General features: G+C 31.8%; 1 protein-coding gene across 1 annotated transcript; it reads left to right on the top strand.

The window, feature by feature from the left end:
- Window positions 1-1,559: 1,559 nt before the first annotated feature.
- Window positions 1,560-2,440, top strand: LOC112741944 (small ribosomal subunit protein eS17z). The gene has a single exon (XM_025791138.3). It carries the CDS (start codon window positions 1,728-1,730, stop codon window positions 2,160-2,162), a length of 435 nt encoding a protein of 144 aa, XP_025646923.1. The 5' UTR covers window positions 1,560-1,727; the 3' UTR covers window positions 2,163-2,440.
- Window positions 2,441-16,416: the final 13,976 nt, after the last annotated feature.

The following is a 16,416-nucleotide window of genomic DNA, read 5'->3' as shown; positions in this document are numbered from 1 at the left end:
TGAAGGTTGCTAGAAAAATGACAAGTAATATACAACAACAACAAAGGGCGAAAGGCAGAGGAAGACTTAAGAAGACTATCCATGAGGTGGTCAAACGAGACCTACATGTAAACGGTCTCTTTGTAGACATGATACATGACAAAACACAATAACGTCGTTTGATTCATGTAGCCGACCCCACTTAGTGGGACAAGACTTTGTTGTTGTTGTAAAAATGACAAGTAATATAGTTTAAGAAAATTCAAATTTTGAATTTTTTAGTTTGAAAAGTTTATATTTTTACAATATAAACTTTAGTTTGTCTTCTTTTAGATACAAAAGTTGCTAATGATAGTGGGGGGCTTATGGCTCAGTCATCAATGAAAAAGTTGAGAAAATTGTTGGTTGCCTTGCTGATGAAATAAATACCTTGAAAATTCAGATAAATGTGTATGTTTAGTACTTTAGTTGTCATTGTACCATTCATTTTAGATAGAATTTATTTAACTATTAATTTCTTTTTATTATTTTCAAAAGACTAATGTATGCTTAAATTTTAAAGAAGTGACCCTTTATTACTTTAGCAGTTGCTAGAGGATGATCAGAAATACTTTCTTTTTCCCCTCATATTTGCTTATTATAATTTTGCTTTCTTTCTAAACCTTATATGTACAAACTATGCATGTGTTATGTTTTTACTGATCATATATAATTTTACTATTCTATATTTTTAAATATATCATATCCTGTCACTTAGCACTTTCTTTTCTTGTTATTTTCGACACCATTTAACTAGAGAAGACTATCATTTTTCTAATCTTTTTGCTGATTATACTATCGATCAATATGTTGTTTTTGTTATATTGAATGATGAAAATATATATCTTTTACCATCTAATTTATATAATGATTACATCCTTAGTTCAGCTTTTCAATAATCATAATATATTATTACATATCACATATTTTTATTTTTTATATCTTAATTGTTTTTTTTTCCTGCTTATAACATGTTTTATTCCATATTTTGTTTTTTATTCTAAAACTTATTACGTTGCAAAGATAATATTAAGATGTTCATGTAAATGTTGAACTAAATCATATGATTCAATTTTTATTATATTTATAGTTGACTTATTCATAGAGATATCAATTTATTTACTCTAATTTTCAATTTTCAAAAAAAAAAAGATTATACTATTTTTGAGATATAAACATCCAATTTTCTCTTTCTTTTTCTAGAGTTAAGAGTGAAATTCGAACTCGAATCCTTTTTTTTTTATTTTTGTGACTAAATCCGATACGTCTAAGTAAGAATGGAGAGACGATGTCATTTGAACTATAACTTGTTGCTATTACATATTTCCAATTTCTTCATAATTTTTTTCCAGTTTCCTCATTCCTATTACATATTACATCATGTTTATTTTTCATATCAAAATTTTAGTTAATTCTTTGTTTTCACATTTTATAATTTATGTTTTAAATTTTGATAATTAATATTTTATAACATGTATTCATTTAATATGACATCATTTCTTTATCATGAAATTAATTTTTTTAATTTTATTTCTATTGGTCGATCGTGTTTTCCATTAGGGCCGTGTCAAAAAAGAAAGCAAACCCGGCCCAGCATCACAGAGCACAAAACCCTAATAGCTCATGTATACCCTGCCACCCCCACTCTTCCCTCTCGTGTTGTTCTCAGAGTCTGCCTCTCCGAAGAAGAAAGAAAAAACAGAGAAAGAATGGGGCGCGTGAGAACCAAGACGGTGAAAAAATCTTCTCGCCAGGTTATCGAGAGGTACTACTCTCGCATGACCCTTGACTTCCACACCAACAAGAAGGTTCTAGAAGAAGTCGCACTCATTCCTTCCAAGAGGCTCCGCAACAAGATCGCAGGCTTCTCCACTCACCTCATGAAGCGGATCCAGAAGGGACCGGTCAGAGGCATCTCCCTCAAGCTTCAAGAAGAGGAGAGGGAGCGTCGCATGGACTTCGTTCCTGATGTGTCCGCCATTGACATTCAACACATCGAGGTCGATAAGGAGACAATCGACATGCTTCAGTCTCTAGGTATGTCTGACGTCCCTGGAATCACTCAGGTCGATCCCGTTCCTGTTCAGCAGATCCCGTTTGGCCGCCCTGGCGCTGGATTCGGCGGTGCTCAGAGGAGGTACTGAGAAAAAGAAATTTTCAATATGTTGGAATCCTGTTATCGATATTAGGGTTTTTAATTTGGGGGAAAAAGGATTATGTTTTGCTTGAACAGTTTTGTTTTTTTTTTTTGTTTTTAATTATTGTCTTTTGAAATTGATACTCTGGTGACTTGTTAGTTAAATTCTGCTATTTATTTTTATATTGGATTATTATGATTTTGTTATGTGGTCTTTGATTCGAGAGGCCGAATATATTTACGCGTGGCGATGAATCTCTGCCTAATTAGGTTTTTGAGGATAAACTTGTGCGCCTTGGTTTTAACTTTTAATTAAGATTTGTTATGAACTTATAATTAGAGGCCATATATGTTGATGAATTGGTGAAGAAACTGAAATATGTACTATTAGATTTTGCAACTAAACTCTTTAGAATTACCTAAATTTGTGTAAGCTCTACGAGTTTAGTTGAACTCTTGATTATTACCTTGAAACTATGAAATTGGTGAAAGGGGCATGTGGGGTGTGTTATGATTAAAACTTTTAATTGAATGATGTTGAGATGCTAAGGTGTTTTCTTCAAAGTATCATTTTGTTCAAACCGCGAGAGGGTTATTCTTTGTGATGTTTTGCTGGAAACTTTTAAGAGTGGGATCGTAGTAGGGTGAGTTATACCATTTATTGTGATTTAGTATTTAATTCTTTCATAAATGATATTCAACTGGTCAAGTAGCTGCATGGTTCCAACTAATCCTCCATAGTTGCGTTACTTAAAAAAGTCTATATCTGGAACACGATTTCGAAGAAAAAGTAATCATGTTTTGTCAATCAAACGAGATGACTTACACCCAATAATTCATCATTATAAATAGTGGTGGCAATATGTACCTTGCGGGTACCCAAATCGGGTTGGGTTGCCAACCCCGATCCGCAGCGGGTAGGGGTAGGGTTGGGTGCGTGTAGGGTTCTCGTGCGGGTCGGGTAGGGTGCAGGTTGGGCCTCAACTCTACCCGATCAACCCGCACTTTTATATATATGTATATATTATATATTTGTATAAAAATATGTTTTAAATGGATGTTGAATCAAATACCTCACTAAACATAAAATATCTTTAGTCACTAAAAGAAAATCATTAATTGATAATTTATTTTTTTTTTACATAAAAAGTTAGTTATATTTTAAATTATCATCTAATTATATAATAAAATTATATCGTTTTTTATAACCTGCAAGTAGAGTCGGGTACATGCGGATTAAGAGTGGTGCGGATTAAGAGTGGGTAAGGTTAGATTGAAAAATTATCAATCTGGGGGTAGGTTTAGGGTTGGATCTAAACCCTACCCTACTTAACCAATTACCACCCCTAATTATAAACAAGGTGAGTTCTTTGGTTTAGAAGGGGGGAAAGCTTCTACACCTATATTGTTGGATGAGTAGAGAGTTTCACAAGTGACTATGTTTTGCCTTCTTTGCAGGAGAGGTAAAGGGGGCCTTGTTTTTCTGTGCCTGATGGATTAAATCTAGTAAGATGATAATGGACTTTACCATAAGGGTTATTTTTTTCCATCGATCTTTATACAGCTACAAAAAAAAAGAGGCTTCTGTTTATAAGTATACATTAGTTTGACCCATTTCATTGTACATGCCACCCACCAATAGGATTTTTTTTTTAATAAATAATTTAATTATTTTAATTACCAAAATAAATAATTTGTAATATATTTACCAATTTACACTACATTTATTTATTTGGTTTACACCGTAAATGAGATAATTTTTGCACCGTAAAACCGTCCACTGTTAACACGGTTATCTTTCTTTTCTAACTATCCACTATTAAATATACGTGACTTATTTGATGACTCAGTTAATAGATGTCACGACTCTATTAGTATAGAGACTCTATTAGTATAGAATATAGAATCTTTTGTATTTAAGTTAGTTGTACAAAGTTTGTTATAATGTAATTCGGGTATATAAGTGTGCTCCGCAAGATAGCTAGAATCATTCTTTCGATCGAATAGGAATTGACTCTTATTTATTAATGTAAATCATCTAACCAATCAATTCATTTTCATCGAGTCTTATTCATTAATAAAAATCAATCAATCAAATTTTGATGTACTGCATGCAACAAACGAAATTTCATATTTTTATGTAAATCCTAATAAAAAACCGGTTTCACTTATTTATATGGTTAGAAAAAATAAAGGTGTTAATGTGCTTATTTTAAATGCACGCTCTATCTTTTCTATTGTTTAAAATTGACTGCTTATCTTTTCTACTATTTCAAATCGTCCATCTTTTCTATTATTTGAAACGTTCTATTTTTAAGAGTTTGATCCAATTTAAATTATTAATATTTGTTATTATTTTCAAAAATTATATTTAATTATTTATAAATACATATATTTTGTTTACAATGTAAACGAGATATATGAAAATTGAAAAAATACACATATCTCATTTACACTATAAATGAGATAAATAAATATGGTGTAAATTGGTAAATATGCTACAAATTATTTGTTTTGGTAATTAAAATAATTAAATTATTTATTTAAAAAATAATTTAATATTCTAGTCTTTAATCTTGCTATAAATCCTCCTTTGGTTTGCTATATTTTTTTTAAATAAATAATTTGATATTCTAGTCTTTAATCTTGCTATGTAAAGATTATATATTTTTTTAAAATAAATATTTAAATATTTTATTTATTGATATAAGTAATTTGAATTGTATTTACTGTCAACGAAATAAATAATAAAAATAAAATGAGTATTAAATTACGGTTCGGTTTGATTTAGTTTTTTTATCAAAATTATCCAAATTAAACTAAACCAATTAAAATCGGTTTGGTTTAGTTCGATTTGTTCAGTTTTCAAACAAATGTAGGTTATATCCTTTCGGTTGAGCATAAGTTGACCGTCCTCAAAATAGCAGACAGACTTCATCTACAGAAATCATGACTTAGTATAGTTAACACTTTAACTAAATGGAATAACAAATTTAAGGACACATTTTGTGTTAATAACTTTTTCAAGGGGAAAATAAATCCCACACATCAACATTAAAGCTCACTAGAATGATCACTTGAGTGTACTGATGTAACAATTCATTCAAGGAGGAGCTCAAAGAAATCACTACAACATAAAAGCTTGGTGCTTAGCTTTCATGGGAAAAGCTTGATTATATATTTTATATCAATTACTGGGAAAAATTCTTTCATTTCAGCACAACAAAAATTTTAGAATAGTCTCATTCCTTTGTTATTTGTCATGGCAAGAAAAAAAGAACACAACGATAAACAAATATGTAGACAAAAGATATTTTATTGAAAGAGAACAAGGTATCATAAAATAAAAGAAGGAAAATACATTGAACAACAAAATAAATTAAACAATTTATAAAATCAAAAGCAGAAACACAACAATAAATAAATTAAACAATGATAAGTAAATCAGTAATTAGAAGCAATTTTGTTAAAGAATGAACAACAAATAAAACAATGAACACTGAACTAGTAATAAAACAACAACCAACAACAATGAAATCAATAAATCCATAACAAGTAAAACAATAAAACAAATAAAACAATAAATTTCGCTAAACAATGAAAAACAAATAAAACAATAACAAGTTAACAACAACCAGCAACAATAAATCAGTGATTATTGAACAAAAATTAGTCAAATTACTTAATTACATATCTGACTCGGAGGCTCGGACTTTATGTCTGACTTAAATCGGTGGCTCGGTGACTGGTGTTGTGCTGTGCTATGTTGTGGGTGGCTAGAAACGCTGCTGGGTGTGGGTGGTGCTGTGCTGGGTGGCTCGGTGCTGCTGGTGGCCAGAAACAGTGCTGGGGTGGCGCCGTGTGCGTCGACGACCACGACTCCGCGAGGGTAGTGCTGGCTGGGAAAAAGGCTTCCGCGGCGCTGCCAGGTGGTGGGGTGGGGTGGGGTGGGGAGTGGGGGTTGGTTTTTAGGATTTTTTAATATATCGGTTCAATTCGGTTAAAGTTTTCATTGTCAGAACCGAAAATCAAATCGAACCACAATAAAAATAGCAAAACATATTTTTTTCGATTTTTTTATTTTTGATTTGTTTGATTTTCAATTTTTTGGTTCGGTTAATCGGTTTAGGTTGATCCAAATCGATTTTGAATTCCTCTGCTTACTAAATAAAGAGTATGAGATTTTTTAAAATAAATATTCAAATATTTTATTTATTAATATAGGTAATTTGGACACAATTTATATATTTATTATAAATGAAATAAGTAATAGAATAAATACGTAAATTGTGTTTAAATTATTTATATATCAATAAATAAAATATTTAAAATATTTGTTTATAAAAAAATCCAAAGATTATGTGATCCGAAAAAGTATAGCTCGTTTTTCTATTTACCTATAATAAAAACAAAATAATACCGCTTTTAAAATTAATTTTAATTGCCAAAAACGTAATTAACATGTTTCTCTTATGGTTTTTTGCTTATATACTAAATTTCTTCTATTTATTACCTAAACATCATGTTCTTCAACCCGGGAGGCTGGGAAAATTCTGTTCCGGGCTATGCAACTGGTGGAGGAGTACCGGCAACACCATCTTCTTAATCTTTCTCTTTGAGTTATACATCTAAATTTTTTTATAAATTAAATTTAATCAAGTTAAATAATAAAATTTAAAATAATAATAACTATAATTAATTTTTGTTATGTTAGGTAAATTTAATTATTTTTTATTAAAAAAAAGTTTAGATATATAATATTATTCTTCTTGATAAAAAGCAGCAACTAACGTTATGTAAACTTCTTTGTTTAGATGTCTTTTTCTTTCTTTTATCCATCGGATAATATTTTCTTTTAACATCCTATTTGAAAATTTTCCTTTCTTTTTATGTAATGTGTTCCACGTGTAACTTTTTTTTAGGGAATAAAAAAGTATAATTGTCCTAGTCACCGAGAGTCACTACATCTGCATCGCACAACGCCCATCTGCGACACAATCAGAGAAAAATAGTGATAGAATGGTGCTTTAATAAAAGTATGAGAGTAAGTACTCCTTAAATTCTATAATCTATCTATGTCTAATGTAAGGTGGGATAAAATTAGACAGTCCCATGTTGAGAAAGATCCACAAATTTGGAACTGGGAAGCGAATCTCCGATTGGAGAATGAATCATTCACAATTTTTGTGGATAATTTACCTGGCAATGTTTCGAAGAATGAATTGTTTCATATGTTCAAGTGGACAGGAAGGATAAATGACATCTATTTGGCACGTAAGGAGAAGTATGGCCGGATCCATCTGTTTGCTTTCATCAGATATACTACAAAAGGAGGGGCATTAAAGGCCATCAAGGAGATGAATGGAATGCGATTACAGAGCAAAGAGATCTTTGTGGGTGAGGCTAAGTACAGGAGGAGGATTGATGTCCGAAAAAAAACCACTACGCACGATGAAGATGTCAGGCATCTCTTGATGGAAAACAAGAAAAAATTAAAGAAAAGGATATTGAGGTGAACAAGAAAAAGAGAGTTGTCTTGGAACACCATAGAAGTGAAGAACTAGAAATTCAGAGGGAACCGTGGGAGTTGGGATGGGATGCGGTGGTAATGATGCCACAGGGGCTACGGGAGGCAGAGCATGACAAGGATAGAAAGATATTTGCTGTTGAGAATTTGGATGAGTGGCATGAGGATTTTCTGAAAATGCGAACGGATAATCCTTTGGTGTATCCGGCAGTTACGCTGAGTGCGGAAACTATGGGATCTCACACAATCAGTAACGAAGCAATCTCTGAAAGAACGGAGACTTGGGAATATAGGGATAAACGGAAAGAAGGGGTTAATTTGGTGTTGAACAAAAGTTCATTTGAGGCTGTGTTGAAGCATATAAGGCCCAATATGTTAGTGGGGTGTGGCGGCGAAGTGGCTGTGTGGTGCGACGGAGATTACGTTATTGTGCGTTTTAAAAGGGTCTCCTTGCTGGCTGCTACGGGCGACGGTGAAGAGAGGGGCGTGGCTGGTCATGGAGTTCGCAAAGGGATTGATGCCACGGTGAACAGCGTCGACGAGGCAGATCTGGGAGCATTGCGGAAGTCAGCTGCTAGTGGCGGAGGTAATAATGTCTGCGCTGAACTTGATGGTGTGGAGGGCAGGGAGGAGCGTGAAGCCCCTTATGCACCCGACGAGCAGAATCAAGCCAGAAAAGAGATTGGCGGAGGTGCGGAGAATTGTTCGAACAGCACAGCGGAGAAAAATACTCCACCAAGTGTAGTCAATGAGATCCACGCTAGTTTGGACGAGAGTGGTAAGCAGCATGTTGGCATATGTCTGATGAGGGGTGATGCAGTGCAACATTCAGATTTAGAGGATAAGAATACAGTGGTGCAAGAAACTGGGTTGGATGATGAAGTGGCTGTAAGAAACTTGGAAGATCCAGAGGACTCAGAGCAGGATGCAGATGGTGAAACTAATCAAGATGAACACGAAGGAAGTTGGGATAAAGATATGGATGAAAATAGGGCTGCTTGGGATCTGGCTGTCGAATCATGAGCTATTTTATATGACGAGGATGAGGACATTATGGCTATTCTCCAAGCTCAGAATGAAGTATTGGCACAAAAAAGAAGGCAAGCAAAACAAAAAGAGAAAACAAGAAGGTGCCGCCCCAAAAACCGAAATAAGGTGTGTAATAGAGTTTTTAAATGATTTTAGTTCGTGGAATATGAGGGGTTTAGGGGCTGTTGTAAAGTGAAAAATGGTAAAAAAGTTAAGCGTAAAAATAATGTGAATATATTAGGATTGATAGAGACAAAGAAGGAGGTGATTTCTAAGTTTGATGTAGTGCAATTTTGGGATAATGATGCGATGAGTTTGGAATTTGTGGGATCGGAAGGTTCTTCTGGAGGTTTATTAATAATGTGGGGTGTTATAATGTTTAGGTTGAGTAATTGTTACAAAGGAGAGAGATGGTTGTGTATAGAAGGAGAATTGACAAACAATAATTTTTATTTGTGCTGGTTGCTCGGTATATGGTGGGCATACAAGGGAAGAGAAGCTTGCTATGTGGGAAGAGTTGAGTTTTTTATCGGAAATATATCAGGTTCCTCTTTGCTACATAGGTGTCTTCGATGAAGTTGTGCAATTGGAAGAAAGAAAAGGCGCTAGTGTGTTAACAGCATTATCGAACTGGTGGATATAGAGCTGAATGACCGTAAGTTTACGTGGTTTAAGGGGTCAATTGTACGGTCAAATTAATAAAATATTAGTGTGTTTGGTTTCATTGTTATCATTTGGAGTACTTGGTTGATAAGGAATGACAGAATTTTCAAAAATCAAGAATCAGGTGTTGCAAGAGTAGTTAACAGGTCGATTAAGAGTTACAAAGAGTAGAATGATATTTGATCTTTTGGGTTGTTGATGACTTTTGTCGAAAATGATTAGGAATTAGTTTATTTTATCTATTTAGTACTTTTTGTTGAGACGTTGATACTCCACTTTGTTGTGTTGAGCATTTTATTTCAAAAAAAAAAGTATAATTTTGACAAAATAAAATAAAATAAAAACATCGTATTCTTAAAACATGTCTATTGCATAAAATTTTATAATAATTTTAATTAGCTAAAGTATAAATTTTGGTTTTAATTGATAATGAATTATAACTCAAATGACATAGTCTTCCTATATTCATCTAAAAGATTACAGATTTGAATCTCCCTATCTTTAGTTAAAAAAAAAAATTGGTTTTAACTGATATAATTAATTTTAAACATTAAAAATTCATCCATATGCGCATTTTAATTGACTGAAACAATTAGTAATTAGTTCCAAAAGAATTGTTTTTTCTTCTTGTCATATTCAAAAATAAAGAAAGAATTATATGGATTCTTCTAATCCACCCCTAAACTAATAATCTGAAAATTCAAGTATATAATCTCTATATTCGTCCACGTCCCTTTTTAATTACATAGATATTTATTTATTCATATATATGGTAGCAAAAATATTATTTATACATTAAAATAAATTATTAAAATTAATAATTATATATTTATGTATAAATATATATATAATTTAATTCAATTTTAATGTGTATTTTTTATATTTTATGTATATTTTATATTTATGACTAATTTTAATAATTAATTTGAGTGTATAGCTAATATGGTTGAAATTGTAATATAAGCTAAGAAGCCTATGTTATGATGGTTATCATGTATTAAAAAGTATTATTAAAATTAGAATAATATTTTTTTATTATTTAACACTTTTTTTAATTTAAAAAAATATATTAAAATATAAAAAAATATGACTTTAATTTTAACAACACTTATATAATTACTATAGTCATATATTGTGTAACATCCTACCACAAAGTCTTAACTAAAGTCATAAAATTTAGGTGGCAAGATATTACGACATATAATTACTATAGTCATATATTGTGTAACATCCTACCACAAAGTCTTAACTAAAGTCATAAAATTTAGGTGGCAAGATATTACGACATCTAAAAGTATATATATATATATATATAGTTGAAAGGAATTTTAATTAGAAGCCTGTGAAGAAGAGTTAAGCAAAGCGTTAAACAGAAAATTGCATCACTCGCGTAAGTGATAACTATGAGAAAAGAATTCTAAAGATACATATAGCAAGGCTTCTGACTCGAATCACAAAGTTAGAACCGACCAAAGCAAATATATACATATACATATATATAACCCAAAAGAGTAACCTCAAATATACGACAAAACACATGTTTCTCCAAGTCAACCTCTAGGAGGGACAAAATACAAAATACAAGGATATATATATATACACACAAAGCATAAAACTAAATACAGTAATCCCAGGATAGTCGACTTCACTTGCAGAGGGAACTCCAGACGCTTATCGAGGTGCATCTCGACCTGCATTTGAAAAACAACAATATTGTATAGGATGAGAATCGGAGGTTCTCAGTATGGTTAAGGTGCCCACATATATAATAAATAAGGTCCCGAAAAAGTCAGAGGCAATTCTAGAACACTGACACTTAGATTATAAAACTTAAGGAACTAAAACAGAAACCATAAGCAGGGGGTAGATATCTAAGGTTCTTAAGATTCTAACTCAATCCTAACTTAATCCCTCAATTTACAATCTACTTGCTGTCTCATAAAACTCTAACTCTACAATTCACCTTCTACCTCCTCCAACCATCCAAATTCACCAGTGCACAGACAAACAATATAAGCAAAGGCAACACACAATTAGAGTACAGGTAATGCAAGTAGCAACTATCACAAGTAGGCATACTAATTTACATAGGCACTCCCAATTAATGTACAAACAAGCAAATCAAATATGTGCACATGATGCATGCTTGTCCTACGGCTGATGATATCATCTGTCGATTATATAGCCAACTCGACACGTCCTAGTAGCTAACCATGGACCAAAACACCCATTGCAGAGCAAGTGAGTTTGAGCTACAACCCCCTTACTACTACCCGCTTAACCCAGAGCCAGTGGAATAACCACTACTGCGGTTACTACCCAGGCGGGTGTTTAAAAGCTCAACCTAGAGCAAGTGAAATAACCACTACTGTTGTTACTACCCAGGCATCACAATCACTGACCTGGAGCAAGCGGGAAGAACCACCATCCTTGCTATTGCCCAGGGTATCAAACATACATTCATTCAATTTAAAATCAAGCATCATCGTTATCAAATCTCAAACTTTAACATGGAGCAAGCGGGACGAACCACCATCCTTGTTATTATCCACGTATCATAAACATACATTCATTTATTACTCCATAATTAAATTCATTTCTTCATACTCTTCTTCCCTATCTCATATCCGGAGTAAGTGGACATTGTCACTGCCTACTATCCGGGGCCAGAACCACATTTATTTACAGAATAACATCTCCGTTAAACTTTTCAACTTACATCACCCCTTTACAGTCTTTCTTCACTTACAAGTTATTATCCTCTCAATGTTCAACTCCCTTTCTATAATTAAATTTAAGTTTAGGATACTAGGGAGTAAAAATAGAGGTTTAGAAGTTCGAAATTAAGCTTTAAATAACAAAATTCATGTTTGTTGAAATAGGGGCCACACATACGTGTGGGCCACGCGTACGCGTGGGAGTGCGTTTGGCCTATCATTCGTACGCATACACATGCCCGCATACACATACATGCCAGACAGAGGCGACCCTTCGCGTATGGAGAGGTTCGCGTATGCATACAGTGCAGAATAGTAAAAAATGACTAAGTCTGCAGAATTTCAGCCTTACATACCGAATTTTTGATGCGCATAACTTTCTCGTTTTAAAACATTTTTCATCCGTTGTTCGAACGGCGTAAACTTCACGGACTCAATTTTTGATATAAAATAAGTTTAAAACAATTTGGGAGTCCGGAAGCCAAGTTATGGCCCGCTGAAGTTCGGCTAAAAACTAAATTTTTCCTCAAAAACATCAACCTCTATTTTTACCAAATTTTCATTTTCAAACCAAACCACTATCAACCAAAATACTTACAAAACACTCATAATCAATTCCAAATGCTTATCAACCTTTAATCAATCATTCAACCATTTAAACTATTCAATTCTCAATTCCTCAACTCATTTAAGATTCTCAATTTAATATACTTCAAGTCAATACTCATCAATAATTATACAAAAATATTTCTACATATACCAACTCATACTCATCCAACCAATTCATGCTCATACCTAACCAATTCTCATTTACTCCATGATCTGTCAATACACAATTCATGAATTTCAACCCCAAGAATACATAATTAACATTTACACTTACCACCATCAAAGTCATCATTCAACAACCTCCTTACCACATCAACTATGTTCATGTCACAAAACCAATGAATTTATCATGCCTCAACAAATCAAACATACATTGTCAACTAAACTACCAATCAAAATCAACATTCTCAATCCAACTTATCCTAGGTCGTCTAGCCTAAGTTTTCACAAGACATTACATATTATATACGAGAAACCAAAATCATACCTTGACCGATTTTTCGTAAAACCCGAAATATCATAATTTGTCACCGTTTCATGATACCTAAGTTTTCAAAGTCTCACCAAACAGATCTCTGGCTCCCCAGAGTCCAATACCAAGTCTTCAACACCGCCAATTTGTTTCCAAAATACACAATCCAAACTAATTTCACAAAATAACACTAAAATCACCATAAGGTTCACTAATTAGATAACTTGACAAGAATTAAACATTCCTCACCTTGCCAACGGAAGAATTGAGCCAAAATACAGTACATCCACTAAGTTAACTTGATCCTATATATCAAAATCAACAAAATCTCAACACTCCAAATCATAGGATTTTTGAAATTGGGAAAGAAGGAAATCGAAACTGAAAAGTGACTTTCTTACCTAATTAAGTACTGGACTTTATAGAGTTCGACGCTGCGGTTGTGTCGCCGCAAACGGTGCGGCAATTGGAGCTCAGAATTTGAAGTTATGATCAAATGAAACTTTTATCAAATTGGGAAAAGGGTTTGATGAGCTCCCCTTCCCTACCAGTGTGTGTTTTGTGTTTTTAATGGGAATGGTTGAGTTTTATTACTTTTATACTTGGGCCTTGGGTCCAATACGGGTCTAGTTCGTCCGGTTTGGTCCATTCAGCCCAATTTTGGACCAATTTATTTAAAATTAGTGTCAAAATTCTTGTTTTGATTAGCTCTTTCACATTAAACTATAAAATTTTATTTTCTAATTTGTTAAAATAAAAACTAATTTATTTATTAATTATTTATATATTATCTTGCATTGGAGTCGCCTTTGTTGTGTAGATTGCAGAAATTGGATCAATGACAAAACCAAAAATTTTATAAAATGGGATTAAATTAGAGACAAATAAGTAATATAATAAAATTTAACAAAAAAATTTATATATATAAGTTAATAAGTATATTACATAAAAATCAATATACAACAACATATTTTAAGATTTTAGTACCTTTAAATTTATTCAATAAAGCATTATAGAGTTAAAATCATCAGATATTGAAATTTTGATACAATCTCCTTTAGAATGTACTAGTAGAAGATCCGTACCATAAACGAGTAGAAGATTTCTGTTTGTTATATTCCTCTATTTGATTCAGCTCATAAAAAATTCTATTATTATTTTATTAAAAAATACGTGTAATACATATTGACTAAAAAAATAATACCTTAATTATATCATTTTCAACTAAAAACACGGTAAAATTCGACACTTACAAAATATCATAGTTTAAATAATTTTCCTAAAAAGAAGCATGGCTTGAAGTCGACGGTACGGTTAGCTTGAAGCAGACTTTTGTTGTAGAAAGAAACTAAAATATTAATTACGCATTTAGATTATTTTCATATGTCATATGTTCTCCTGTAAGATTGTAATCGAAAAAAATGCCCATATCTTTAAGTAATAAAACTATAATATTTTAATTAACATTAATTTATTTCTTTTTACTATCTTTTTCAATGGACAACTTTTAGGTCAAATTTTAATTAAAAAAATAGATAAATTTATTGTAATATAAAAATAAAATTAACTATTGAAATTTTTTTACTAATTAACTATTAAGATTATTTCTCTTTATAGCCATACCAATTTAAAATTTGAGTTATCCTTTTCTATTTGTATAATTATGCCAACCTAATATTTCATATATATACCTAATCATGTGTTTTAAAAATTAATTACTTCAATTTAAAAACCTACAAAATCTTAAACAAACATCAAAATTGAAAAATATAGTCGTGATCAACAACTGATTTTACAGCTTTATAATCATTAGTTTGGCATAAATTGAAATGGAATAATCAAGCAAACATAAAATAAATATAAAATGTGAATGTATTACCTCCATAACGATATCTTAGAAGATAAATTTTGATTTTGTTAATATAGGACAAAGAAAATTAAAATACCAATAACATCACACTATCACAAAAAATGTGATATGATGCTCTATATATTTAGATTAGAAATTCAATCTTGAACTAAAACAAAATACATGAAGAATAAATCCATTCTCTACAATTTGTTTGAATAAATCAACTGATGTTCTAAAGAATTTAATATTTTAAGGGCAAGTATAAGAATACAATCAAAGAATACCTTTAAAATTCTAAAACACAATAAATCCAACCTATATCACTACAAGAATATGGCCGATTAGCTACCACAAAAATAGTCGTAAAATCATCGCTAATCTGACGCAAAATATAATTTGCAACGGATTAGCTACCGCCTAGCAACTAATTCTTTCCTTGCTAATTACAAGTCACAGATCAGTGAGGCAAACGCAATAGTCGCTAATTCATCGAAAAATCTTTTAGCTACAGAATAAATAGTCACAAAGCAATCACTACATTAAAAGCTAATTCCATAGAAGAAATAGAGTAAAAGGTAGTCACTAATTAGCGATAAACTCTACTGCAGCAGAATCATCGCTAAATCCAAGCTAACTTCATAGACAAAATGGAATGCTTAGTTGACGCTAATTAGCAAAAAAAATTTTCGAATCTAATTTGTCGCAAGTTGTCCGCTAATATGATCGCAAATCTATCACATTTTGTAGCAAATCTATCACTAAAAGAAAAAGCGTGTTTTTCGACGCCAAAAATCGACGGCTATTTCTGCCGTCGATAATTTTCAACGACCTGCCGTCGATATTACTAAAAAAATAATTAAAAATAAAAATATTAAAATCGACAGCCTAGTCGTCGATATTTTTATAATGTATTAATTTATTTTCCTATTTTCGTCATATTATAGGCAAACCAGAAGTCGAAAATAAAATCGATGAATATGGCGTCTATTTTATTATTTTAAATATCGACAATTTTGCCATCAATAAATTTGAACGGTCTAGATTACTTTCTAAAATGGAATGAACGGTCTAAATTTAATCTATATAATAGACGCTATATGTGTTGTTTTTTTATATTAAAATCGATGAATATGGCGTCTATTTTATTATTTAAAATATCGACACTTTTGCCGTCGATAAATTTGAACGATCTTGATTGCTTTCTAAAACGGAATGAACGATGTAAATTTAATCTATAAAATAGACGCTATATGTGTTGTTTTTTTTAATTAAAATCGACAAATATGCCGTCAATTTTTATCACTAAAAACACATGTTCTCGTGTCAACTCCCTCTTCCAAATTCAGAAATGCAAACTTTCCCAAATTCAAGCTAGGTATTCTTCAAGCTAGG

This window comes from Arachis hypogaea, chromosome 14, assembly GCF_003086295.3.
Source record: "Arachis hypogaea cultivar Tifrunner chromosome 14, arahy.Tifrunner.gnm2.J5K5, whole genome shotgun sequence".
Lineage (NCBI taxonomy): Eukaryota > Viridiplantae > Streptophyta > Magnoliopsida > Fabales > Fabaceae > Arachis > Arachis hypogaea.
Note: the sequence above shows the minus strand (reverse complement) of the source record. Positions and strands in the feature narration are given on the sequence as shown.